This window comes from Anopheles maculipalpis, chromosome 3RL (genome assembly GCF_943734695.1).
Source record: "Anopheles maculipalpis chromosome 3RL, idAnoMacuDA_375_x, whole genome shotgun sequence".
Taxonomy (NCBI): domain Eukaryota; kingdom Metazoa; phylum Arthropoda; class Insecta; order Diptera; family Culicidae; genus Anopheles; species Anopheles maculipalpis.
The window spans coordinates 5941566-5968331 of record NC_064872.1 but is presented as its reverse complement, the minus strand read 5'-3'; the positions used below and the strand labels follow the sequence as shown (position 1 = coordinate 5968331).

At 41.8% G+C, this 26766-nt stretch overlaps 3 protein-coding genes across 3 annotated transcripts in view; 2 read left to right on the top strand and 1 right to left on the bottom strand.

Moving 5' to 3' along the window:
- The window catches only part of LOC126564888 (protein phosphatase 1B), a 205229-nt gene extending 199547 nt beyond the window's left edge, over nucleotides 1-5682 (bottom strand). The window contains exon 1 of the mRNA XM_050222011.1: nucleotides 5679-5682. The gene's annotated coding sequence lies outside the window, so the exon portion shown is untranslated. The remainder of the gene's footprint in view (nucleotides 1-5678) is intronic.
- LOC126564508 (serine/threonine-protein kinase grp) overlaps nucleotides 1-26766 on the top strand; it is a 191235-nt gene that overhangs the window by 90846 nt on the left and 73623 nt on the right. The window lies entirely within an intron of this gene.
- On the top strand, nucleotides 912-26651 carry LOC126564377 (protein Star). The gene is made up of 5 exons (XM_050221409.1): nucleotides 912-930; nucleotides 11174-11583; nucleotides 24918-25351; nucleotides 25433-25606; nucleotides 25884-26651. The coding sequence occupies exons 1-5, from the start codon at nucleotides 914-916 to the stop codon at nucleotides 26649-26651; spliced, it is 1803 nt and encodes a 600-aa protein (XP_050077366.1). The 5' UTR covers nucleotides 912-913.

Below are 26766 nucleotides of genomic sequence, written 5' to 3'. Positions count from 1 at the left end.
CCATCCAATCGTTACGGAACCGTGTTTCCTTCCTTTCTCTCTCTTTCTCTCTCTTTCTCTTGGGGCAATTTTCCCACGCAAATCTTTTCGCTGAGTTTTGCGGTGTGCCGCGTCAACTAGCTTGCTGCACAAAGAAATGTTCGGAAAAAGTGCATTCAATGAGGGTTTTCTTTTTCATATTGGCAAGATGTTCACGTTAAGCTTATAATCCAATAAAACGAAATATTATTTTTTATATCTCCCTTCGTATTTTAAAGAAGCACATAAAACTGTACGCAAGAAACGATTTTACGATCGTTTCTTTCTCAAACCACCTTGACTTGTTGAACGTCATTAAGTCGTGATCGTGCCGCAACGATGAAAAAAACGAACGGGAAACAAGCGACGCGAAAGACGATCTAGACAAGACACGATACGCAATTTACTGTGAAAAGATAAAATAATTAAGTGAACTTATTTTTCTATAAGTTGTATTGCGGTTATTCATTTACACAACGTGAAATCCTTATTTGTTAGGTGTTGCTTACTGTTTAGGTCTGCATTTTGAAGGAACTCAAATAATATCTCAGTGCTGGTGATTTCTGATTGCGGTGCAGTTAAGCTGCTACAATAAAGATCGCTCCCAGTTTATAGCTGTGCAGCTTCGCTGCAATGCACTGCGTACGTGTGTGTTGACTGCGGTCGTGTTCCTACAGTCAAGGACGCAGGAAGATCGTCGGCTTAGCCTTAGCCATAAATCACGTTATTAGCAGTGGAAACGGGCATTAGAGTCTTCAGATTGTGTGCCGCGAAGCGGGAAGAAAGCTTGCGAAAAAGCCGCCGCAGCGAAACGTCTAGAACGTTGGACGTCCGTCGAAGGTGGCCAGAATTATACGCAGTGGTGTGATCTGGTGTTTGTGCAACGGCAGCAAAGATGACGATCTTTAGCTCGTAAGTGTTTTATTAGTTATTTTTATTGTATAATGTTGTGTTTAACATTTTATTACGATCGGAATCAGCTTTATATTGCGTTCTTTATTCATGAGCCAGGGGGGCTGGTTCGGTGGCAGAGCGATAGAGGAGGTCGGTCTGTTTGACGCGTGAAGACCGGGGTTCAAATCCCATCACCTATTGATGATTTGTTAGCTGGTTTTCTTCAACTTATTATCTAGCTATGGATGAATGTAATCGATCTCTTCTGGGAATGTGTTAAAAGAAATGTTGTATGGCATATTACTTCCAATCTATGTTACACAACTTAGCAAATGTCATCAGAAATAACACGGAATCGGGGAACCCAAAACTTTGGAACTGTTTCAAAGCATTAATGATACATTCCTTATTTGTTTGAGTATTTTTTAAAATATGCAATAACTTAATTTTAAACAGCTCACCAACACCTCCCATTGTTTGTGCTGTAAAGGTAATCGTTAGCCTGATAAAGGGTTCCTTCGGCTCTTACGAAAACCTTTCAGTCTTCTGTGCATTGTTTTTTCCTCCATCACACTGCTATTGCATCATAACACTTCGCCCTGTTGAAAGGGCACAGAAGGCCAAAACAAAATGTTTGGAAAACAACACCGGTTCCCCGCAATTAGTAGAAAGTGTGTACGGTGGGCCAAATAGTGCGCCTTGTTGAATGAAAACAAACTATTTCGAAATGAAAACAAACGCCAAATTGTTTATTTGTGATTTATTTGTTTGGTTAGCGATTTGGGCGAGTTTGTGCATGCGTGGGATTTGGTGTGGAAGAAGAACGACGATGAAGGAAGCCACCTGTCGCATGGAGAATGTTCGTTGCAGCAGGGATATTGGCTAATCTACGACGCTCTTTAATATATCTCGTGCACGATCGATCGATCGGTCGAACGAGCAAAACCGCGGGAGAAATCACCAAGAAGGGCCTAGGAAGGCAACAACTTCTGGTCTAATTTATTTCAAACATGCCTTTTCCTGCTCTGGCCGATTGATGACGATGAAAATCTATTGCTTCCGCCCAGTGCTCGCTCCCGGTGGATGCCGGTGGAAGAAGGAGAATATCTGCTCCGGTGGTGGAACCGAGGCTGGGATTCATAATTAATGAACCGAACGTTCGGGTGGTGCGGGAAGAGATTTAAGAAATTTTCGGGACCCAAAAGGGTTTTCTTTCCTCGTTTGCCCATAAGCCCATCCAAATGCTCCAACGGTAGCGGAACGATGTAAAGGTGTTTCGACAGTTGAGGAGATTTTGTTTGGTTGTTTATATTCAGGTATGGTTTGCTGTTGCTGCATTATGTTTCATCATCATTTCTCACCGATCGAGAAAGTGTTTTTCGTTCTGGAAGTGTGGCCGGTTAGCGGGAGACAGAGAGTGCTGTCATGAAAATACAATTTGTAAAAAAAGTCTTTTGATGTTTGAATGAAAATGTGATTGAAGTAGTGGAAGATATTTAGACTCAATGTTGTGTTCTAATTTGACTACAGAAATATTGGTAATTAAATTTTAAATGATTTAATGTTTTACCTTCTGTGGTAGAACTAAAATTGTGTATAAGAGGGAACTTTTAAGCACGTGAATTGATCAGCAGTATCGATTGATTTAGGAATTCTAATTCTTTGAAGCCAAGTTCTCAGATGATAAGAACATAGCCGCACAGAGTTAGCGGTGTTGGATAGTGAGCTCGAGAGTTTTTTTGAGGCTTCATTACAATAAAGTGAATGCTCTAAGCGTGCTTTTAATCTTGCTGATTTGTCTATGGTAGAGATAGTGCCAATTCTTTCCATTTAGGAGGTCTTCTAAATGTCCCATGCTCCTATGACCAAACAGCTACGTAGGCCCCAAGCATTTGTTTAGTTTTTTATACTACGATCCGTTGTATTTTCTCTTTCGAAGCATTGAGGTACAACTAACCCGACAAAGTCAAAAAATATTCCTCTCCTCACTAGGTATCTCTGCATACCTTACGAGCTGCAACAGGATAGGTGCCCTAATTTGATAGATTTCCGAGCATATTGCTATGTCCTACATCATGTGCTGCAGTTCTCAATAACTCTCAAATAGTCTTTCTTGCGAGATTATCTGCAAACCCCTGTATAATCAGCTATACCGTAGTTGTGTTTGCATTTAGCCGGAAGCAAACCACCGGAAAGGTGACGATGAGCAAAACATTAAGCAAAGAACACAAAACACCAGAACGTAAAGAACCGTGTAGAATGTGGTTGATTTTGTTTCCTTTTCGAAGCGCCCGGCCGATCAACGATCGTTAGCGGGCAGGGCAGGGCAAATGACGAAATGACTGAATAAATCATGCTGATTCGTTTGTGTACCCTGGGTGGCTGGATATGCTCTGTACTTTGCAGACGTACAACAGCACAAGTTCCGGAAGTTAGAGACAGAAGAAGAAAAAAACGCGATCCCAACAAAAACCGGAAGAACGGAAGGAAGGAAAACAATTTCTACCAGTGGAAGATCATTACAGCAGCAGCTGAAGAAGCACAACAGTTGCCTGGTGTGTGATGCTGTAATATACGTTTGCAAAGAAGCGAATGTCAAGCTTCGGAAGTTGGGAAAAAATAAACAACAGCACCAGCAAAAAAAAAAAAACACGCATTTTCCGGAAGCACTTATTTCCGGTCTCTTGGGGTATGATGTACGTACATTCGTACTGCAAGGGTCTCTGTTGATGATCGTGATGCAGGGGGAGTGGGTTGTTAAATCGATAGCCAAAAGGAGGAGGAGAAGTAGCACATAGGAAGAAGAAAAAAGTGTCCGGAAGAGGTAATGACGGTAGGTTTCTTGACGCTGGTTTACGCCATCCATCTAGCGAGACCGGATTTACAGCTTCTTTAGGCTTTTTCAACCGAAGATAGAAGTTAGTTTTTTTTGGAGATTAAAAAGTACAAAAAGGCCAGTTTTTGCCACATTTATCACAAATATTGTTTGAAGTAGAAGTTCCTGAAGTTCGCGCTGATGGTGAGAGAACTGTTGGGAAGGTGTTTTCTAATAAATCTTGATCGCCATTGAGTCCAGAGAATCAGACGAAGACATTCTCAAACCGGACATAGGCAATGACGATAGGTTGTCGCCGTTATCCGGCACCATCCACCACCATTACCACATCCAGGTTCCGCTCGTGCTCACGATCGTTACCAAGTTGTGTCTGTAATTAGGTGCGTGCCCCACAGGGCAAGAATGTGGTGCGTCTTGTAGATAGGACGGAAACCCTAGTGTGTGTCCCGCTTCCGGTCGCAGTGGGAAAGGTGGACAGGGGGGAAGTGTCCCGTATAGAGAGGAGCGTAAAAACCTACCACACCATTAGTAAGGAACTGGACGGTCTATAGTGTCCATTTTTTGTTGTGTGTTGTTGTCGTTACCTCCCTTTTGTGGTACATGTGTCTTGAAGAAATCTCATCTAACGGAAAACGAGTTCTGAAATTGAGAAGCTTTCAACAATTTATTATCGCCCAAGGAAGGGCCTTAGATTGTTGCGATCACCCCTGTGGTTTGTGTGTTTGACAGTTAGGGGGAAGATATTTTCGCATTTAGCTCAACGAGACGGTAATGGTTTCATGTTCCGCTATTCGTCTTGTTTCATTGGACGAAGTGTCCAAGGTTCTAAGTTCAGTACTAAGTTCAATCTCAACGTAATCAAGTCAATGGGATTAAGTGACACTGCTCACATTTTCTGGGAAGCAGAGATGAAAGTTCTATAATTACAGACATCCGAGAGTAATTATCTCTTTTACCCATCATCAGCAGGACAAGTTCTGAAGAGCTCTGCATGCCCGTCGGCAGCACGTATGTACACGTGTGTGGCTCAGGAATGGAAATTCCGCCGTCCGGAGGATTGTTCCTAATTTCCAGACCAAGCTGGAGCTGGACCAAGTAATCCCAGAACAGATCCAAGGGAACAGATTTTCATCCTCATCAGAAAGGGCACAACACTGTGCGTATCTTGCCCGAAGGGATCGTGTAATAGCGTGAGGAAACAGACCCGGGAAAAACAGGCAATAATGTAATGCGGGGAACAGAACGGAAACTTATCATGATACGCGCACGATCGTGCTTTGTCGCCTTTACCTTGGTGAGTGAGAGCAAGAGAGGAATCCGACAACCCTCCTGTGAGCAATTCCAAGAGTCAACCTGTAATCAACCAGAACAAAACAAGTTCGCGCCAGGTGCATCCGATGCATCGTGAGCATCTTTTTCCATTCCCCCGCCGGGTTCTGTCCGGAAGTGCGCAATCAGTCCACTGGCCGGCAACGGGGTTTGGGTTATGTCCATTGCCCGAAAGACCCTGTTTTGCTTCGTTGTCTCTATTGTCCTTCGCATACTGTGTAGCTCGATTTCATTGACTTGATTTAATTTCAGCAGTGCAAGTCCATCTTTGCTGGATAATTTATAACGGTTTTGCCGTTTCATGATTGCCGTCGGTCTCGTCCTTACGCGGCGGTCGGATGCCCGTAATCGCAGCAACGCGAATAGCACCCAAGAAAACGTGGAGATGGTTATTTATCGATATTTAACGTCCTGTGTGTGAGTACTCTTTTTTATGCGCCCTTGTAATATCCAAAAAAAGGAGTCAAAGAAAATCCTCTCCAAGGTGCGAGTCCTGCGCTTACAAAATTACTAGCCTCGCATGTCAAAAAGGTGTACACCGGGATATTCTGGGTAAAGTGGGCAAAAATTTATGCTAATTGCTGCTGGCGGCGGAAGGAACGGCTGTCCGTGTTGTCTTTCCTTCGTCCGACCGCGTTATAAAATGATAATCGGCGAGTTCCTGTTTTGATTGTACACCCGTCCCGTTAAGTGAGTGCATCAGGATGGGAACTATTCCTCGTGGTAGAATGATGAACTATATTTAAACGGTATAATGGGATGGTGTACGGTTACTATTTATCATAATATATTTGTGTAATAATATTTTAAGTGGGTTTAAATATTGACGAAAATATTATAATTATTAGCTGTAAGGATCTTTTAGTGACAGGAGATGAGAGTTGTAAGAACTGATGAGCTGCAAGAGTTGAAGTGAAGACTTCAAAGTAAGGAACGCCTTTCTCTACAAATTCCTTTGATTGATTATTGTAATTATTGCAAAATTTTTGGATAACAATGACCGATATTTACTATGCCATGATTCCAACAGAAGTAAGATAAATCGGTATGTTATTTTTTTTTTTTGGAATAATCACAATGAGATTTGGTGAAATAGAAACTAAAATTGCAATTGAAGGAAGGTATAGGCAGTGGTTGCCCAATGTCTAGTATTGGTATAGGATCAGCGATATTCTCTTACAAGAGTACGGTCAGAAGAATTTGAAGAATCCTCTTTCTATTCTGCTGGCTGAAAATATCTATGATATAATCAGAAATCCTTGGATTGTTTCTGGTGGAAGCAACTAAACATTGGACACCTCGAGCCACATTAGTCCACTCACTCTACTTCTACAGACTTTGAAGTAAGTCATACTTTAAAAATACGTAAATTTCTTACTCTTAATCCTGACGAATTAGGAGGTTCTATGTGCAAGACCTTCTAAATATCTCTCCGTATTTGCTGTCAGCTCAACCCTCAATTAGTTGGTTAAATCTCGGGCCTTTCAAATGCTATTGCTGCATAAGGCAGAGCGTCGGTGATGAACTTCGCTGGATCCCTCCCTTTTCTTGCTGCTCTCTTGTGCTTGCGATCCAAAAGTATCATCTTCAGACGAATGGCTTTGCTAGGTTCCGGTTGGTACCACCACCACCATCACCATCAGACACACGCTACACTGTATCCGGTTTCTCAAGCCCGCTCCCGCTGCGTGTAACCTCAGCTGTCGGATCGGGTCACGCGTGACGACATCACTCTTGGCTTGGCTAAGTTTCCGGCATTGCTTTTGTTTGGGTGTTTTCTTTACAAAATTTGTTTCCCCCTTAAGGGCCAACCTGCCACTTCCTAGTAGTGGGATGGGTTAGGGACAGATTGATTCTTCCGGTGGGAGTAAAAATCTGCATACTGCATCATTTTGTTAAAAACAGTTCAACGTATCGATCTAATGGTTTCTACCTTATGGTGCTTGATAAGACATAAAAGCGTCACAAAATGGCTTCATGCGTGGGAATGGAATGCATTTGTCTAAAACGTCCTACAACTTAACAGCTGTTTCCTTCCCTAAAGCCTAAAAGAAAGCAGATGTGGCGCAAATGCATGACAACGCTATCGTCCCCGGAGCGTATGTTTTACGGTAGAATCGTTACACCGATGATCATCCACCATATGTGACGTAGACCTAGAGAATGAATAATGTGGTTTTGTGTTTCCAGCTTTTCTTACTTATCAGTGCATTTTTCGTGCACCCTCAACTCGGGCTGTTCGGAGCCATAATTTATGATAATGGAGCTAGTTACCAGTAAAAGGTACACTTTTGGTAAAAAGTTGAAGGATCATGAGGAGAAATCCTTACCGCGCGATTAGATACACCACTCACCAGATTCCAACTTGTTCTATAAAATGATATGGTGAATTTAAACCTTTTTTTCCATCAGAATCTTCAAAAAGAATTGAAAAAAATGTAGCTTTGTGATTTTATTTCATTCTTGTATCGTTTTTGTATCGATTAGATCAGAAAGAGGACAAACGTTGCACGAGATGCACGTCAGACTTTCTTTCCGATGGTCCTTCTTGTTTGTGTCTGTCTGTCGCCTGGTGGTCGATATCGATTTCATTCTTGTGCTGCTGCTAGCTTGCCTTTCACTTCACCTACTGTTTAGGCTGTAGTTGTTGGTGGCTCTCTTTCCGGCGTTAGACCTCCAGCACTCCACAAGATGTGCAACGGGTCGCAGGACGAATCAGGATAATGAAGCGCAGCATGTGCAGCTTGAGAGCAGTAGCAACAAAAGGGAAACGGTTCCTTTTTCGATTATTTTTTTTCCTCCTTTCCTCTGTTCGTCCTGTACGAAGAACAGTGAGCGAGTGAGAGAATTAGGAGAGGTCGCCCGCTGAGAACATTTCGAAAAAAAGTCGAAGGATAACAAACAACACAAAAAACGTAAGGCACCGAACAAATTTTCGGTACACACGGTGCTACACTACTGCTGCTGCCACTGATCCTGAGGGATCGATTGACCGGGCAAGTTGGTTTTGGGTTGATTTTGATGCACGGGTCCATTCGTTGGCCTACTTGGGGCCTTGCGGACAAGGATACGCGACAAAATTTGTAGCTCTACTGATGATCTATGGTCCTGTGGGGAAAATAAAAGGGATCATAGGGAAATGAAGAACAGGTGTGATTGTTGGTGGTGATGAAGGCGAAATCTGTTTATTATGCGTCTTACTTGTAAGGGGTCATTAATGACGCTTAGATTGCTTGCTGTATAGGATGATCAATCAACTCAAGCGGAAGGTTACTCTACTATTTAAATGTGACTCTACTTAGAATTGTGGGGTTCATCAGGGATTTTATCAGACAGTCTTTATGGACAAAACTCTACGAGATTTGAATATCTGATTCGGTTGGAATCAGAGTACAAAAATAAGATCGTTTGCGATACTTGATCTGCTAACTGACCAATCACTAAACTGAATGCCCGAACGGAGAAACAATTTATGTCATTTAAAATGACAAATGGAAGAACCTTGATGGCTTTATTTAAGCCGGCTTGTGAAGGGTGCCGTACGAAATCCGTCTTCAGCTTCGCCTCTATTCTAATGGATCCGGGGATACGTCTCTTCGCTTTGGGCGAAATTATTACACAAAGCGCACGATACTGCATGCACACAAACACCCACACATGCGTGCGTGATCGTAACAAAGGGCAATAATTCGGTTGAATGACCTCGGTGCGCTCATAAATATGCTCCGCGCCGACCTTTCTCCTGTTGGACTCCACTCGCTCTGGAGACGGGTGAAGCTTTTTTTTTTTATTGCCTTGTGCTGTTGTGTCCGAGATCCGATCCGATCGCTCAGAGGGTCATAAAACGGGCCAGCGGAGAAGGAACAGTGACAGTGAAAAGGGGGAAAAAATCCCGAATCATTAAAATACAACTTAGAGACCCATCAGCAGCGCCAACCAGCCAACTTCTCACACACGGGTTCTTTGTCCATCAAATGACAGTTCCAGTGCATCCATATACCCTCCCCCGTTCATATCACGCCCATGTCCGCCTCGATCCGAACGGTATGGTGAGGGTTTTTTTTTTATTTCGCTGTTATTCTTTTGGCTATGCTTGAGCGGAGATTGTTGAGGATTCCTTTTTTTATGGTTTTTGTGCAATTTTTCACAACGCAATAAAACTGCAGCATGCTGCACAGTGCTGCAGGGGGTATGCAGAAATAAAAATAAATCTGCCCAATGCTCTTCGGATTGGATGAAACTGATGGAGAGTTCTTTTTGAATGGGGTCCACGTGCACGTGTTCAACTTGATCAGGAGATTGTCTTTTGTTTAGGAATGCTCGGAAGGAACTGAAATGAACGCAAAGACCCGCATTTTATGAATGCTCTTGATGGAACACTTGAGAAGATCCTCTCAAAATAATAAAGATGAAGCATAAGGATGGGTTTAAAGCATTATGGAAAGGAATTGAAAAAAAAAACAAGGAATTGCAACTAGAAAACGTTCGATAACGCGATTAGAAGAATTTATCAAATCTATTGTTCAATTCAATTATTAGAAAAAAAGCTCTTTAACATAGTGCATCGGTATTACGGTTAGTTGTTTTGTAGCTCACCGCTAGACAGAGCGTATATCACTTAAAACTTCAATAATTTCCAATAAGAAATATTAATGCGAGCTACAGTTTTTCATATGAAATATATTGCAATTGAATGTGAGAAATACAAGAAGAGAAATATTATAATATAGCTATAATAAGCTATAGACGATCTAGAGTAAAAAAATTTTCTATGAGCTCTACTGTGTCTTCTTTGGCATTGCAACATCGAGAGCTCTTGACCTGCAATTTCCTACTTCCATAGGTTCCATAGGCCGGACAGTAAGTTCTTCGCTGTTCTAAAAATATTTTTGAATAACAATTTATCCAAAATTGTGAGAAATTATTTGCTGTAGGATGTTAAATTGGATAATTATGTATACTTTGCATGGTCATTTTGAAATTCAAACCTAAAATAAATAGTATTAGGATATAACCATTGTAGATGCATATTATCGCTTTGAAAATAGGATTGGTCGCCGACGAAGAAAAAACTCAACGAACGTTAGACTTGCTCAAATCAAAAACATAATATCGATTTCTTTCCACGTGATTTGATAAGCTTTGTGAGATAGTTTTCCGTTGAAGAAATTATAAAACGCATGTATATGAAACAGTACGAAGAGCAGCTTTGAAGATAAAGAAGAAAGAAATTCAAGAATCAATTTCACTGCAACAAGGATACATTGTAACAGGACCTTCTACCAGCGCAATCGTTTTTGAAATATTAAATGGGGCATTTTTGAACCGTTAAGGGCTTCCCTTGTAGATGAAGAAGGCGTTTTTCCTCGTTGGTAACATGAGTATAAAGCTGCGAACACCAGCACAGGAAAGGGTTGAGTTGCATCGAACACATTCTTCACGCGACGTTCTTTCAGCGACCAGCAATGATTACTGTGTGTGTGTGTGTGTGTGAGGTTGATTATAGAAAAAAGAGCCCTTTTCCCTTCGACTTCCGAGACAAGATAGTGAAGAACCGGATGGGTGCGGTGTGTCAGACCCTTTTGTATGTTCCTATCACTACGTCAAACGTGACGTGTAATAACAATCGCTTTTTCTTGAACACATCGATTGCATACCTTCCTGCCTGCCTCGCTCGTTCGGTAGAAAAATTGATCCGCGGGCAAGTCTTGCTCCTTACTGTGGCCTCTTTTTTGATATTCGATCATGCGTGAAAGACATTCCCGGTTTGCAGACCCATCAATACCATCCGGTCGGTTCGCGTGTGGGCTTTGGTGCTCAAGAAGGCGTGCCACAGCAGGATATGTGTCTGTAAGACGGGTAAAAATGTAAACGGTATTCTATTCTGAACGAAAACTGCAACGGAAAGCGCCCCTATAAAACGTAATGATAGTTAACCAGGACATGGGAAAGGGTGAATCCTTTTGAACCTGTTCGCGACACAATGTATGCAATTCAAGAACGCTTACAGTGAACCTAATAAACCAAATCAACAGTGCAATTTGTAACTAATCTATTTCCCTTTCATCCCTTTTTTCTCTCGCTCTCGTTTAACAGTTATGGAATGAGGACGAAAGTCCAGGAGAAGAAAGAAAAAATGTCATCGGATGAACAGCAGCAACAGCAGCAGCAGCAGAATCAAATCCCAAACATTGCCGGCACGATTCTAATCGGTGGAATCGGTGGCCTAGATGGTGGCCAGCATAAGCAGGCACAATCACAACACAATCAACACCTGCAGCAGCAGCATCATCTGCACAGCTACGCCCATATACTACCTCATTTGCATCAGTTCAGCACGATGACCGGCTCAAACCCGGCCAGCCTGACGGGCGCTTCGTCCAAGTTACCGTCGAAAAGCTCACCCCTGGGACCGTCCCCGTTCCGGCAGCTGCTTCCGGTGACGCTGTGCATCATATCGTTCGCGATCGTACTCAGCGTACTGATTATCTACATGGACACTACGGGTAAGTTTGAGAATTTTGAGCAAAAAAACAGTATTGATTGTGCTACTTACTGGTTTCGTATCGCTTACGTACCGATGCGACCTCGTACGTTCGTGACGTTCTTTTACTATTGGGTCACAAAATTTAGCTATCGTGACCTTCGACCGACACGCAATCAATCAATAATCGCGGTTTACAACAGAGGAGGATAGAGGCAACAAGTTTGTCACCGCACACAGTCTCGTGCATATCTTAACCGCCACCAAACACGAACGATTATAGGAAAGGTGGTGATATATTTTCGTATTTTGTTTTTTCGTTCCGACCAATTCGAATGGAAGTAACCAGTGCTTCCTGCCGGTTAGAAAAGCTCGCGTTTTGTTTTCTGATGAAGCGATAAGCGGGATCGTTGTTTGTTGGGGGTTTTTTTTTCTCTTCTGCTATACTATTTTACGTTACCACCAGCCTATGTTTCAGTTGCCGATGTTAATTAACGGTGGCGTAGGGTTCAGAAATCAAACAGGGGCCTTCTTGGGCTCACTTTCTGCGGTCCCCCATTCCTCAGCTCACAGTGATTTCCGTTTCTTTTCGCTCACCTAGAAAAAATGAACTAAAAAGGCGCCATTTGTATGCGTGCGAGCGAGCACGTGTTTCCTATAAAGTTAAATAATTAACCCGTTCGCTAAAAAGTGCCAGTGTTGTGTGAGCTTCGAGGAAAATAATTTGTTGGAACCGGGTGGGACAGACCTTTGCCCATTTAGCTTTGTTTTTCGGACACATCCCGAAACGAATCGAAAGGCATCCACACACAGGCTTGTCGCAAGAGTGCGTCATTAAAAGCGAAGCCCAGCGCAGGAAACGCACAGCATCGTTTGGATCATTGCGTAAAAAGATGTTCACCTTGCCTTTTTTTTTGTTTCATCCGTCTCCAAAAATTAGGTGACCAAAAGTGGGAGGAAGGGGGCTTGGGTGGGATAAATAAATAAATAAATGCTGTCGCGCCAGGTAAAAAGCCCCACGGAATCCAATAAAAAACGACGCACGTTCGGATCGCGCGGGCTTAGGATAGTTTAGGTGCGTGCGCGCTCTCACCCTGTTGTGGGCTTATAATGGTACGCAGGCTACGCTGGTGGACCCTTGAGGGTATGGGCGGGTTCGCTTTACAAGCTAAACTCCCGGCTTTACATGGTCGCCGAAGCGCGGCGTTGGTGCTTTCCTTTTTGCTTTAAGTTAGATTCTCCCCAAGACGCCTTTAACCTGGTAGCGCATGCGAGGAAAGGTGGATGCTATTGGGGGGAATGCTGGTGGAGAACCACGCAAAAGAAGGTCACTCAACTTCCGGCCAACGGTTGTTTGTTTGATTTTATCCGTTCGCTTTGCATTAACTGGTTGGACATTTTCGGTGCGGTTTGGGGGCAACCCCAATCATCAATTTCTGGTCCCCTTAATATTCATGGTAAAGTGTGAAGGGGTTAGAAAAAGATTTATGTTCTATACAGACAAATACATGCGTCGGTGAAGGAAAAACTTATTAGATCATAATTGAGGGCGGCCTAACATTGCTTGCTAATATGTAACCATGAATGCCTTGGTTAGTATTGAACAACAGGTGAAAAATCATCTCATGATCATGAGATCATGAGACAAATCACAGGACATTCTGAGTACCATATAGATAGGTCTTGAGCATCACTTGATGTCACAATAATATCACAGATGGATGCTCGCCTGTAGCTACTGAGAACTTGTCCCTCGAAAACGTGATAGCATTTGTCGCCGTTTCCAAAAAACGTTTTTATTCTTGTGAAATCATCTGAAATCCCCTGTAAAATCGAAGTCCACTTTGAAGAAAAACCACTTCAAAACTCAACAGACGGCACATAGTCGAAGATCAGAATCGATTTCCGGTCCCTTTTTGGATTGTTGCTGGACGGGGAACGTGCACCTTAAACGACATTCCGAAGTGCGTTTGTTGGGTCATCCGCGGAGGCATCAGCCCGTCAGAATGGCTAATCTTTACCGGCCTGTCCGCTTCCGAAGAAGTGAAAAGGGTGCTTTATGGACCGCTGGTGGACATCTCCATCTGGCTGGCGGTAGTTGCGTGTGACTGGGTGAAGCAGAAGCGAGACGCCTTAAGCCGATTTAACGTTCCGCCGAGATAAACCGTGCGTGTGTGTGTGTGTGTGTGAGAGTAATCGTTATTGCTGCTTTATCGGGTGCTTCAGGTGTCGCTTTCGGGGCCGCTTCTTGTAAGAAAAGACTGTTCGAGGATACGAGCATGCTGTGCAAGCTCCATAGCACCTTCCATTCATGTTTGTCGCTACCTTTTTTCGGGCAGAACCGGCGGAATCAGCATAAGATTATATTGCTGCACCCGGCGGCTGATGAGCGAGGAAAATTTATTTCATTAATATCCTCATCCGGTTCTGGAGGATGTATCGTTTTGATTGGAGCTACGGAACCCTTTCTTCTGTTGTGTAGTCCTCCCGCTTTTAAGTGGTGATGTATTGTGAAGCGATGAATGGAATGCTGTAATCGTCCGGGGTATCCCGGCTTTTCTATCTGTTCCTAGTTAAAGTGCTGTTCTTGTGGAACGTTGTTTCTTTGAAAAGGATAAGAAATGACAGGATTTTTCTGGTTTGAGCTTTTAGAAATGTCATCTGCTTTTTCTATAAAATCTCTCTGTTCTTGCAAAAACACCTGCCGCCATTATTGCCATACAAGTTGAGATTGGTTTGTGTACTCATCTGTTAAACCATGTACCGTAATTATTATCCTACAATCCTTTTCCATTCCACACTCTAACCGCCAATACAATGTAGTTGATTTTTGAAAATATGCATTGTACTGATCTCAACCTGAACCATATGTTAATGTTATGTCTTATTTTAAGCCAAACTTAAGCTCGTCGCTTGACTCCACAGAAGAAAAAAACGCAGTTCCTCGTTTACCAGAACCCACAGTAGGAAGCACACCAGCAGCCGCTATGTTGCAAATTAGCTCAATTTAGAGCCATTTCAATATTAAACACTGCCCTGCGTTTGCCTGCAGCTGTTTTTAAACCGAATGCCCTTTCGGTGGGAAATATATTATTATCATCATCATAATACCACACATTGGGTACCTTATTTCGGGGTTTGGCGAGGAACTGTATGTCTGAGACTGTGCAGGAAACGGGAATGCCCCAGACGGTTTTTTTTTTTGGAACGAGAAGTGACCACAGCAAACTAACCAACACACTCAGAACTACGCCAATCATATGTTGGTGCGAAATTATGTGTTGTCGACACGACACGCAGCAGCAAGTCGAGTTCCCGAGATAGGACGATGGGAAGTACACGATTTGAGGTTTTTTTAGAAGAGAGAGAGCCTTTGGTGTTACAGAACGTTAGGTAGAGAGTGGAAAATTTGCTATACTTTAGGTAACACATTCAATGGCACACGGGAGCAGGATAATAATCGGACTTGTGCTACCTCTCGGTGTATTAACACTGACCCTCTCTGTAAGACATTTGAACCGAAGAAGAAATGGTTGCTGGCGGTTAAAACCCAGCAGCAGTGACGCAGCTGACGCGTTTGAAACGTAACCTATAAGCGATCGTTAATGATGATGATCATCATCCACAACTGCCATCATCGTGTGTTGATCGTAAGCTTGCTTTAATCAATTAGCGAAACATGACGCCCGTTTTGCCCGATGTGATGTGAATCTTGATGGGAAGGGAGGGCGAGTTGTTAATTAAACCGAGTCCATGTTGGTGTTTGAATTTGTCACCGAGACGAATAATTGCTGGGCGATAGGCCAGGGGACACATGTGTAGAATATTAAACACGATTAAGCACTGACGTGCAATTATTTAATTAAAATTATACGAAGGAGAGTTGAGTCTTGGTGGTAGATTTTTGTGTCCGTCGTTGAGAAATAGTTGGAGAAAAAAACACATCCTCAGTTCAATTTTCTTTCGATTCGTATCCCAAACCTGATGATCACTCTAATAATAACCGGTGCCTAACATGCTCCCACTGATTATCACCCTGTTTTCGGTCGGATTTGCCTTCGCTCGCTCGGTAATGATATGGGGGAATGGGATGCTAATGATGAAGAATTATGCTGCCAAGCGCTGGTTGGTTGATAGCTTGACGATTATTTGTTGATGGATTAATGCTTACTCATTTGTTTATTTGGTTATTTGGTGGTTGGTGGCGGGGTTAGTTCGAAATGCTTTCGAGATCACTTCGAAAAGAGCGAGCAAAAAAAAAAAGAGCGAGCGCCAACGCTCAAGGATGTTCACTAATTAATGATCATACGCACTTCAATTATGTGTGATTTTATTGCTATTGGTGCAATTTTTTATGACTACGGCTGGTTAGATTTGCATTAACAATGTTAATATGCCTGGATGAAACGGGTTTGAAAAGGCCGTGCAAATACTTGGCGGATCAATGTTTCTGGCCCAGGAATCCCATAAAATAGCGTACTCCAATTAGTACGCTATTTTATTATTTTTTTATGATTACTCCCATTAGGTCGTAAAACCAAGAAGAACCTCAAGAAGTCTTGGTCATCCCTTGGCTGCAAGCTTTACTCGATTTTTATTGAAATGGCTATGATGTGTTATCCGACTGTTAATAATCTGTAAGGGATTTGCTACTTATTTTAAGGCATTGTTTGAATTATATTGGTTTGTTTTCAATTATATTTTAAATTTAGATTTCTGGTAATGACCCTAGTGTGGTAGGTATGCCCTCAATAATGTTCTGTACTGTAATTGCCTAACTAAACTCTACCAGGACCCTCTAAGTGCACCAAAATTTACAGACCTACCGTCTAAAAAACACTCCTTTCGTCTTCAAACTTTCCAAAAGTTCCAAGACAGTGTTTTCTTTTCGCCCTAAGTTGATGCATGCAAACGTTCAACCAATCACTTCCGGCTTCCGGGCGTATTTTTATTTTTTGCTGTCATTGTTTGCATGTAAGCCTCCGTCGGCCAAGTTTCGGAGTTGTGTTAGTTCATGCTGATTTATGCATTTTTTTTTATTTTGGTCCCCCGTAGTAGTACGGTAAAACCTCGTCCGAGACTCGGTGCCACAGTGCTCTAGTTTCTAACTCCCGAAAAATCGGTAAACAAAGGTACAAAAAATCGTCTACCAGCCAGTGTCATAGACGACGGAAGTGACACTTAACAGACCGGAAATTTGGTGCAGAATTCGCAAAAAAACCCTCGAAAGTAGAACATAACTTGCTTGTTGTGCGTTTTGTTTTTTTGGCAGGCTTGATAACTCTACGGTGTGTTGTTATGATGTTGAAAAAGTTATCGGCTAGAATTTTTTTTTTACAGAGTAATTTTTTTTTTTGCTTCAAAAGAATTCGTTCCTTTCGCCACTGTAAAAGGAAAAAGCATCCCTTTAAAAGCTCCCCTTCGTTGTTGTTCGATTTCAATTAGAAAAAAACAATTTGCTGCTAAACGCTTTTAATGAGACCGATTGTGAAGAAGCTTAAATTGCCTTTTTGCTCTTGCATACCGAGAGCGAAGCGAGCAGCCAAAAGAAGTGAAGCAAATTGCTCAGATTGATGCATTTAATTTCACAGCAATTGTGAACCTCAACCTCAGCAGCATCAGCCATCGCTATCTGCTATCTACCAAAACGGGGCGCAAAACATGGATACCGACATGTTGGAGAGCGTTATTCTCGTGTGGTCTGTTTGTTAAAAATGGAAAACTCCACACTGATATACAGTGAGGTACGTTGATGGGTGCGCAGAATGTCGAGTCAGTGCAGAACGAAAGGGTGAACTCCGGGCTCGGGAGCGAAAATGCGTAAACGGTGGATCCAATCGGGTTGGTCGAGCAGGATGGATGGGAGGGAGGGATACGCAAATTGTGGTGGCGCGTGCTGCTCTGTTCCCGATGTTGTTGAGGATGGAAAATTGGACCCAGGGCGAGCACACGAGACGCATTATTTACGGTTGAACAGCGTTCAATTCGGCTACCGAGCCAGCACGTGCTACTAGCACGGGTGAAGCGATCCTAATCAGAGTGGTCAATCGTAGTCGATCGTAGTCGTAAAAGTTCGATTCGATTTACATTCAGGCGGGACGGGTTGGGTGATGCTGTGAGGATGATTGAACTTGCGTCTATCATTAAACAATCACGCGGTGGTGTTTTTCTCGCTGACTCACGGTACGGAATTCACTTGTCTTCACTTTCCACCGGATTGAATAAGGGGGTGTGCGTAAGTGTGATGGTTCGCGAGGTAACGGAAAGACCAAGGAAGGGGGATTATCTTAAAGAACTCAACGGCAACAAAGACATGAATTTCTAAGTGAAATTTGGGCAAAAACTTGTTCAACAAAACAGTTAGTAGAAACAAATTTTCTTTGAAGTTTGGTTAGGTAGCATACATAAAAAAAATTCACAAGTTTTTTGGTGCAAAGATTCGGTGATCTTATGTTTTCAAGATATTAGAAGTAAGGGTTACTATGTAGGAGCTGATCCTCTGTTTGTTCAACAAATCATAATGATCACTGCTGAGAATTGTGAAATTGTTGGATATCCTCCGAATATCCTCCGATAGAATATTAAGGATCTTAATCTGGCCCTCCTTGGAACGATCCAGTGGCCGAGGCAACACTAGCGAGGGTCCATCCCGGACCATCTCCCCGTATGCAATTCTGACTTTTCAGCTGCAGGGAAAATGAAGTCAGACGAGCCAGTAAAGGCAGGCTCAGACCTGTTGAGGTTATCTAGAACCAAAGAAGAAGCATCTGATCCTCAAATGATTTATTGGTACAGAGTCTGGACCCAACCATTTCTTCCATATTGCTTCTTGATAGGGATAACAACTTACAGCCATGTACTTTACACCCAACATGTTCCCAATAACAGCATGTACTCAAAGATAGACACAGAACATTCCTCAGGAAATTGACGAGTACATGAATGGACCATGATGCTCAAACTTTTTGTCCATGTTTCTGTTAAAACTTCTTGTCCATGAGGAAAAACCATTGATATCGGTTCACTAATTTTAATGCACTTTATTTTAATTTCAATTTCATACTCTACTAACAGCTACCAAATAGGATGGTTGTACATATATAATTACGTTGTGAACGATAACTAATAATAATAATTATTATAAAACACTACAGCAGCGATTCTGGCAACACGGCCAGAATCTTTCACAGCCTTCGAGGTCGACAGAACGGGCGAGCTCGCTCTCTTTGCTCTCAACTCTCGTGCGGTACACTTCGTGAGGAATATTTTGCATTAATTAGATTTCTTTTAGGGTTAGGTTAGTTTAGATGTAAAACAATTTAGTTAATAAATAAATTGTAATTGGCGCTGTAGACAGTTGAGGAAGTGCTTAAATACAGTGGAAAAGATTTGGATTAATAATCCATTCTTAAGTGGTTCCCGCATTTTGCACCGGCAGCTAAAGGATTACATCCGTTGTTTGGTTCGAGGACCCCCCGGCACAACCTTAAACTATTACCACACGTAAGTAAAACTTTTTTTATATTAAGTTTTACGTTCGCTAAATTGACACTACCAGATAGGCCGATTTTAGCAAAAGTGCGTAGCAGTGTTTTTACTTTCACTGAGAGCACGTGGTGTGAGACCTTGTATCGAGTCACGCATCACACATACATCCAATCAACACTACCAGATAGGTTGATAGGACGTTGATACTGTTATCAAATTTGAGAGTTACTGCCAAGCGAGAGTGTAAAAGAGAAAGAGAATTTGGATCAACGCAGCACCTAGCGTTCGAATACAACTTTTTCATACAGATTCGGCTTCGGAGAGTTTAGTAAACGCAGATACAATGGAATCGCAAATTTTGGATCAACTCAAACAGTTAAGCACTGGTTTGTTGGCCGTAAACGAAAGATTAAATGTGCAAGAACAAGCAATTAAGTTTACACAAGAACAAATAATTGTTCAAAGTGACATCAAAGAACACGTGGAATCTAAGACGGGTATCAAGGTAGAAGATTTATTTAAGATACCCGACCCGATAAAATCGCTACCAAAGTACGATGGTAATAAAAAACAATTATCAGCGTGGCTTGAAACAGCTGATAGTACTTTGAACCTATTTAAAGGGAGAGTAGACAGAGAACTTTACGATGTATACGTAACCGCAGTTTTAAACAAAATAGAAGGAAAGGCCAAGGACGTTCTTTGTGTTGCTGGCAATCCAAAAACTTTTGATGAAGTAAAGGAAATTTTGATCGACGCCATAGGCGATAGAAGAGAACTTTCCACCTTTAAATGCCAATTGTGGCAAAATACAATGACGGAAGGTATGACCATACATAAATATTATCAAAAATCTAAGGAAATAATTCAAAATATAAAATCTATTGCAAAACAAGATCAGGATTACAGGGATAGTTGGACAGCAATCAGTAAGTTTATAGATGAGGATGGATTAGCCGCTTTTATAGCTGGTTTGAAAAAACCATATTTCGGTTATGTGCAAGCAGCACGGCCAAAAGATATTGAGGATGCTTATAATTTCCTATGCAAAATTAAAGCACAAGAGTTTAATTCACATAAAATGAATGGTCAACCACCTATTAATCATAACCCATCTTATAGTAAAAATGAACAGAGTAAAACAAATTTTGGAAACTCCTCACGAATACGTTATACGAATGTAGATAAATCTGATAAACAATATCCTACGCCGATGGAAGTTGATTCTTCACAAAGAAGTAAATTCACTTCAAATAACAGAACTATCAATAACACCGAAATCACTGCATGTAAAGAGAACAATACAAATTTTCGTCTGGGCAATTCAACCGAAAACCCGACATGATCAATTCGTTAGACTTCTTGCCATACTTAATCGTGTATGATAGCTCCAAAGACAAATCAATACGTTTGTTGATTGACAGTGGAGCAAATAAAAACATACTTAAGCCAGGCATTATTTCAAATAACGAAATGTGTTGTAATGCGAACATTGAAAATATTTTTGGTAAACAAACAACTAATAAAAAAATTAAATGTAACCTATTAGGACCTACATTTAAGGAGCAAGTTTATTACATTTTTGATTTCCATAACTTTTTCGACGGCCTTATAGGATCAAAATTTATGGCTGAAACCGACACCATTATAAATTATGCTGCTAATACTATCACTATTCAGGGTGTTGAAACACAATTCCACAAATACTACACTGGAAAATATTTTTGTCATACTGTCACAGTTATAACTGATCGTTGTGGAGATTGGTTTGTCCCAACCTACCAGCGCCTAAGTAATGATACGCTAATTGAACCAGGTGTTTACTCATCACAAAATAATAGATCAACTATAAACGTATTAACAACAAGTAAAATTACTCCTGAAATCCCCAAATTAAATATAATTGTCAATAATTTTGAAATTCTGGCACCAATTCCAGCTGATTCTAATACTGTGCCAAACAAAGAATTAATTCAACAACTTATACGAACTGAGCATTTATCAGCTTATGAAAAGGAAAAATTAATTGAAACTCTTATTGACCATCATAACGTACTACTGAAGAACAACGAAAAACTTACTAGCACAACAATTATAAAACACAGAATTAACACAAAAGATAATGAGCCAGTATTTACTAAGAGCTATAGATATCCACACATCTTCAAACAAGACGTCGAAGATCAAATAAAAGAAATGCTGGAAGCAAATATTATAAAACCATCAAAAAGCCCTTACGCTTCTCCAATTTGGGTAGTGCCAAAACGAAAAGATGCATCTGGCTTACAAAAGGTTAGAGTAGTTATTGATTTCCGTAAATTGAACGAGAAAACGGTAGGTGATAAATATCCCATACCAGAAATTGAAGACATTTTGGATAGCCTCGGAAAATCAAGTTATTTCACTACGTTGGATCTGAAATCTGGATTCCACCAGATCGAAATGCATCCGGAAGATCAGGAAAAAACTGCATTTTCAACTAATCAAGGCCACTTTGAATTCACAAGAATGCCATTCGGGCTCAAAAATGCACCGGCCACTTTCCAACGGGCTATGAACAATATCTTATCAGAATACATCGGCAATATCTGTTACGTTTATCTTGATGATATCATAATTGTTGGGAATAATCTCGAAAATCATTTAGATAATCTTTCCAAAATACTGAAACGACTTTCTGACTTTAACCTGAAAATACAAGTAGATAAATGTGAATTTCTAAAACGCGAAACGGAATTTTTAGGACACGTAATTTCTCCTAAAGGTATAAAACCAAATCCAGACAAAGTTAAAAAGATTTTGGATTGGAAATTACCAGAAAACGAAAAACAAATAAGACAATTCCTAGGACTATCTGGCTATTACCGTCGTTTCATTAGAGATTATTCAAGAATCACTAAACCTTTCACAAAATATCTGAAAAAAGGACAAAAAGTAAACCCAAACGACGCAGAGTACGTTGAAGCATTTTCTAAATTGAAACAGATTATAGCATCTGATCAAGTATTAGCTTACCCTGACTTTACTATCCCCTTCATATTAACAACCGATGCTAGCGACTATGCAATCGGAGCGGTTCTCTCGCAAATCCAAAATAATGTAGAGCGTCCTATTGCGTTTGGAAGCAGAACACTCAACAAAGCAGAGGAAAATTATTCTACCATTGAAAAGGAGGCACTAGCAATCATTTGGGCTATCAGAAAATACAAGCCATATTTATTTGGTAGAGAATTTAAGCTTTATACTGATCATAAACCTCTCACGTTTATTAAAACATCTCTCAAAAATAATAGAATATTACATTGGAGATTAGAACTCGAAAACTTTCAATACACAGTAGATTACAAACAAGGCAAGGCAAATGTAGTAGCAGATGCGCTAAGTCGAAAAACTAATGATACGGCTGACATTAACATCCACGACACCACAAACTTAGAAACAACACACTCAGCAGATACTTCAGATAGCTTCTATATCAAATCAACCGAAAGACCTATAAATTATTATAAAAACCAAATTATTTTCCGAGTGTCACAATCAGAAAACGATATCGAAGAATTGCCGTTTAAAAACTATAAAAGAACAGTAGTCACTAGGCAATATTATAACGAAAAAATAATAGAACATACAATCAGAAAATATCACAATGGAAAACAGACAGCTATTTTAGCCCCAGAAGAAATATTAGGTTTGATACAAGAATCTTACAGAAAGTATTTCACTAGTAGCGGATATTTCATAATTACACACTTACAAGTAAAAGATGTACCGAGCGAGGAACAGCAAGACTCATTGATTACGAAAGAACACGAAAGAGCTCATAGAGGCGTGGCCGAAGTAGAAAATCAACTAAAAAGGGCATATTTCTTCCCGAAAATGTACAACAAGATCGCAGCAGCAGTTAGAACTTGCACAATTTGCAACACTCACAAGTACGATCGCAAACCCTACAATATCAAAATATCTCCTAGACCTGTAACAGATCGACCAATGGAACGCGTCCACATGGATATTTTCTCCATAAACTCGAATAGTTTTCTGTCATTAGTGGATGCATTTTCAAAATTCGCACAAATGGTCCCAATAGAATCCAAAAGCCTCATTGACGTCAAAAATGCGTTAGCGAAATATTTTAGTAATTTCGGAACACCGACAGAAATAATTACCGATCATGAAACTACGTTCCGATCTATTCAACTGAAACAATTCCTAAGCAACTTAGGCACGTCGCTTAAATACGCATCGTCTTCCGAGAGCAACGGACAAGTGGAAAAGACACATTCTACTGTAATAGAAATGTATAACACGAATAAGCACAAATTTCCCGATACGAACACGGTTAATATGATACCAATATGCATCGCGTTATACAACAATACGGTACATTCCTCGACAGGCTATACGCCAAATGAGATCGTGTTTAACCAATGCAATATAACGAATCCGGAAGAGATAAATAGGCAAGCACAGGACATTTTCAACAACGTCAAAGTAAATCTGAACAGATCACTTCAAGCACAGACCAGAAGTAATCATAAGAAAGAGGATCCTCCAATAATAAATGATGGGGAAGAGGTTTACGTTAAACCCAATATTCGAAAGAAGTTGGACCCACGTGCTATTAGAACAACTGCTCATAACATAAAAGACAGAACATTCGAAAACACACGAAAAGTCAAACGTCACAAAAATAAGATCAACAGAAGGAGAATTTCGTAAACTGTATAGACAAACTCGAAAACAATCATACGGCCGGGGACGACCTTCCTTTACCCCCGGGAGGAATTACGTTGTGAACGATAACTAATAATAATAATTATTATAAAACACTACAGCAGCGATTCTGGCAACACGGCCAGAATCTTTCACAGCCTTCGAGGTCGACAGAACGGGCGAGCTCGCTCTCTTTGCTCTCAACTCTCGTGCGGTACACTTCGTGAGGAATATTTTGCATTAATTAGATTTCTTTTAGGGTTAGGTTAGTTTAGATGTAAAACAATTTAGTTAATAAATAAATTGTAATTATATGTATAGTCATTAGGCTTTAACTTTATGGCCTCGTCTGGTCAGAAAGATATAATCAAAAAGATGCCTCCATATCCCTAAGAAAGCTTACCGAATTCCTCTACCGTGAAGCCTTTCAAAACTTAAATGCATTTATTGGGTCCTCGCAGTTTTTTTAGTCCACCAATCTTCAACCACACATATCATCGTTACCACCCACGGGGGCATGCTACTACATGCTACGGAAGCACTTGTTGCCGCCTACCGGTTGTGGTGACACCAGCCGGGTAGATTACTTGACAGAATTTAACCTTCTTCCCACATCCCGTTCACTATCGTCGTCATATGCGCTGGTCGCCACAATCCGTTTCGGGTGGCTCATCCCTGTGTAACCATTGGAAGCAGATTATACGCTCCACAGTGTTCACTCTACGGCCATCGCTGGAGGTAGAGTTTAATGTTACAATTTTCTTTGGTTATGAAAAAGGGTGGGGGCTTTTTTGGCTTCATTTATATGGAGGCTCGGGAGGTTTCGTCGGTATCAAAATTCACTTGACCGCTCCTTCTGACAGTGCCAAAGGGGCCTCCAAAAGTTAATCTTCTAAAAAAAAACATTCGCATCTTTGCTATTCGACACGGTGTGTGGCATTCGATAGGGGTTTGCGTTTTGGTCGGGGTTTGTTCAGTTACTTTTGGGATGCGGTTTTTGCGGTTCATATGTTGCTCTTGGTGCTTCTATCTCCGTGAGTGCGTGAGAATTGATTATCTGAGGTCATTGTGGTACTGCTGTCAAAAGTTCTTAAGGTTTTGTCCTCCTGTTGCTCATGTTCACAATTTGATTCGTATCGCTTCCTTCGCTTCCAGAAATACGCCACCAACAGTTCCGGCTGAACATGTCGCGCGACTACGATCTGATGGGCGTCCCCCAGGACAACCCGGCACTAGTCAAGTACGTGCGGGACATTCACATGAAAAAGTACCCGATGACGTTCATGCGCAACGCTAATGCACCGGTTGAGCAGTTGAACTTTACCAACCGGCACGAGCTGACACCGGAGATGGCACACCTGATATCGGACCTGCTCGGCCGGAAGCGGTTCGGTACGTTCTTCCAATCGCTGACCGGGAACAGTGACTCGATGATGACTGCACCGTGGCTGGCGGAGACGATGAACTGGGGCGGCTACCTGGTGGAACCGGATCCGCGTAAATATTTTTCGCTACGCAAACAGAACGCTTTCCGCTCGAACGTGCAGGTCATTCATGCGTGCCTTTCGCCAAACACGTACCCGAAGGAGGTAATTGAAGCGGTGTTTGTTTTTACTTCGTAAGCAGCATGGTCCAACTAATTGGCGGGTGTCATTTTTTCGATCCGTTAGGTTACGCTGCACCACGACGACGACAGTGAGGTGCAGATAAACAGCGTGCTGGATGAGGAGACGGAATGGTTCCATCCGCGGGTCAAGTGCTTCCCGGTCTACACGCTAATGCTGGCCGTCAATCGTACATCGATCGATTTGCTTAGCCTTGGCTGCCACGGACAGGAATTGCAGGTAGATGGGCAAACGGTTTTGTTGGATTGATGGGTTCTGTCACGCGTATTCGATTGACCTTTCCGCGTGTAGGAGTGCTATTGATTCCTATTTTGCTGAAGCATGCATAGAATACCAGGGTTTACCTACCAGTCCAAGAAAAACACGCGCCAATATGTTAGGCGCACAATAAGCCTCTACTACCATACAAATAGCAACATGACGGCTTTACACCGTATTGTCAGGAAGGAAATTTACTTATTGATTTATTAATTTCGACATTGTTTTACATTTACAGATTCTTCAAACCATCCCCTTCGATCGTGTACATATCAAAGTGATTTCTATCCATTTGGTGCATTACTACGAGGAAGACGAAATGATGATCGACGTTGACGAGTATGTGCAAACGATTGGACGCTTCCTGATGAGCAAATCGTACAAGCTGGTACGCAGCATGGACCGTAACTTTATCTACCAACATCTGTCGGTACTTTCGGCCGCAAAACAACGCCAACGACAACAGCAACAGCAGCAGTCCCTTCCGATGGCCGATCATGTACCACAATCCGCCCTTCCAGCACGTGGAAATGCTATCAGCTCTGGCGAAAAACCTGACGCTACGATGGCGATACGTAAGGGTCAGGATGTGAGCAGTTATATTGGTGGTAGTGGTGGAAAGGTACCGCTCGCACCTTCATCTAGCACAACAGTAGCAGCAACGACAACTACCACCACGACCTCGATACCAGTATCGTCCACGGATAGCGCCAATGTGGGTATTAGCTCGGAACGGTTTGACAAGTTGATGTTGCTACGTGGTGGAGATTCGGAATCGTTCGATGGTGGTGATTCTGAGTTTGGTTTGAATTCGGCCGATTCGAGTGTACCGGTGGAAGCGTCCGATAGTGACGATATGATTGACCAGGAGGATCAGCAGCAAGACAAGGAAGTGGAAATTGATTTGGAGCAACCGACAAATACACAACCGTTCGAGGAGCTGGAAGATGGTTCGGTACGTGTGGCTGGTTCGCCACAACCACCGATGGTAACGTCACTTAAGTAAGGGATATATGGGAAAAACGCTCTACGGAAGAGAGCGACAGCCAGTACGCTTGAAACAAATTTTGTCAACTTAAAGCTACCAGCCCAGCATTCCACATTTTCGCATATTTTTTACA

Excerpts from the sequence above, each read along its gene's own strand:
- LOC126564377 (XM_050221409.1), top strand. Across the intron at positions 11,584-24,917 it reads TATCTACATGGACACTACGG|AAATACGCCACCAACAGTTC; the intron begins GTAAGTTTGAGA and ends CTTCGCTTCCAG. Across the intron at positions 25,352-25,432 it reads CAAACACGTACCCGAAGGAG|GTTACGCTGCACCACGACGA; the intron begins GTAATTGAAGCG and ends TCGATCCGTTAG.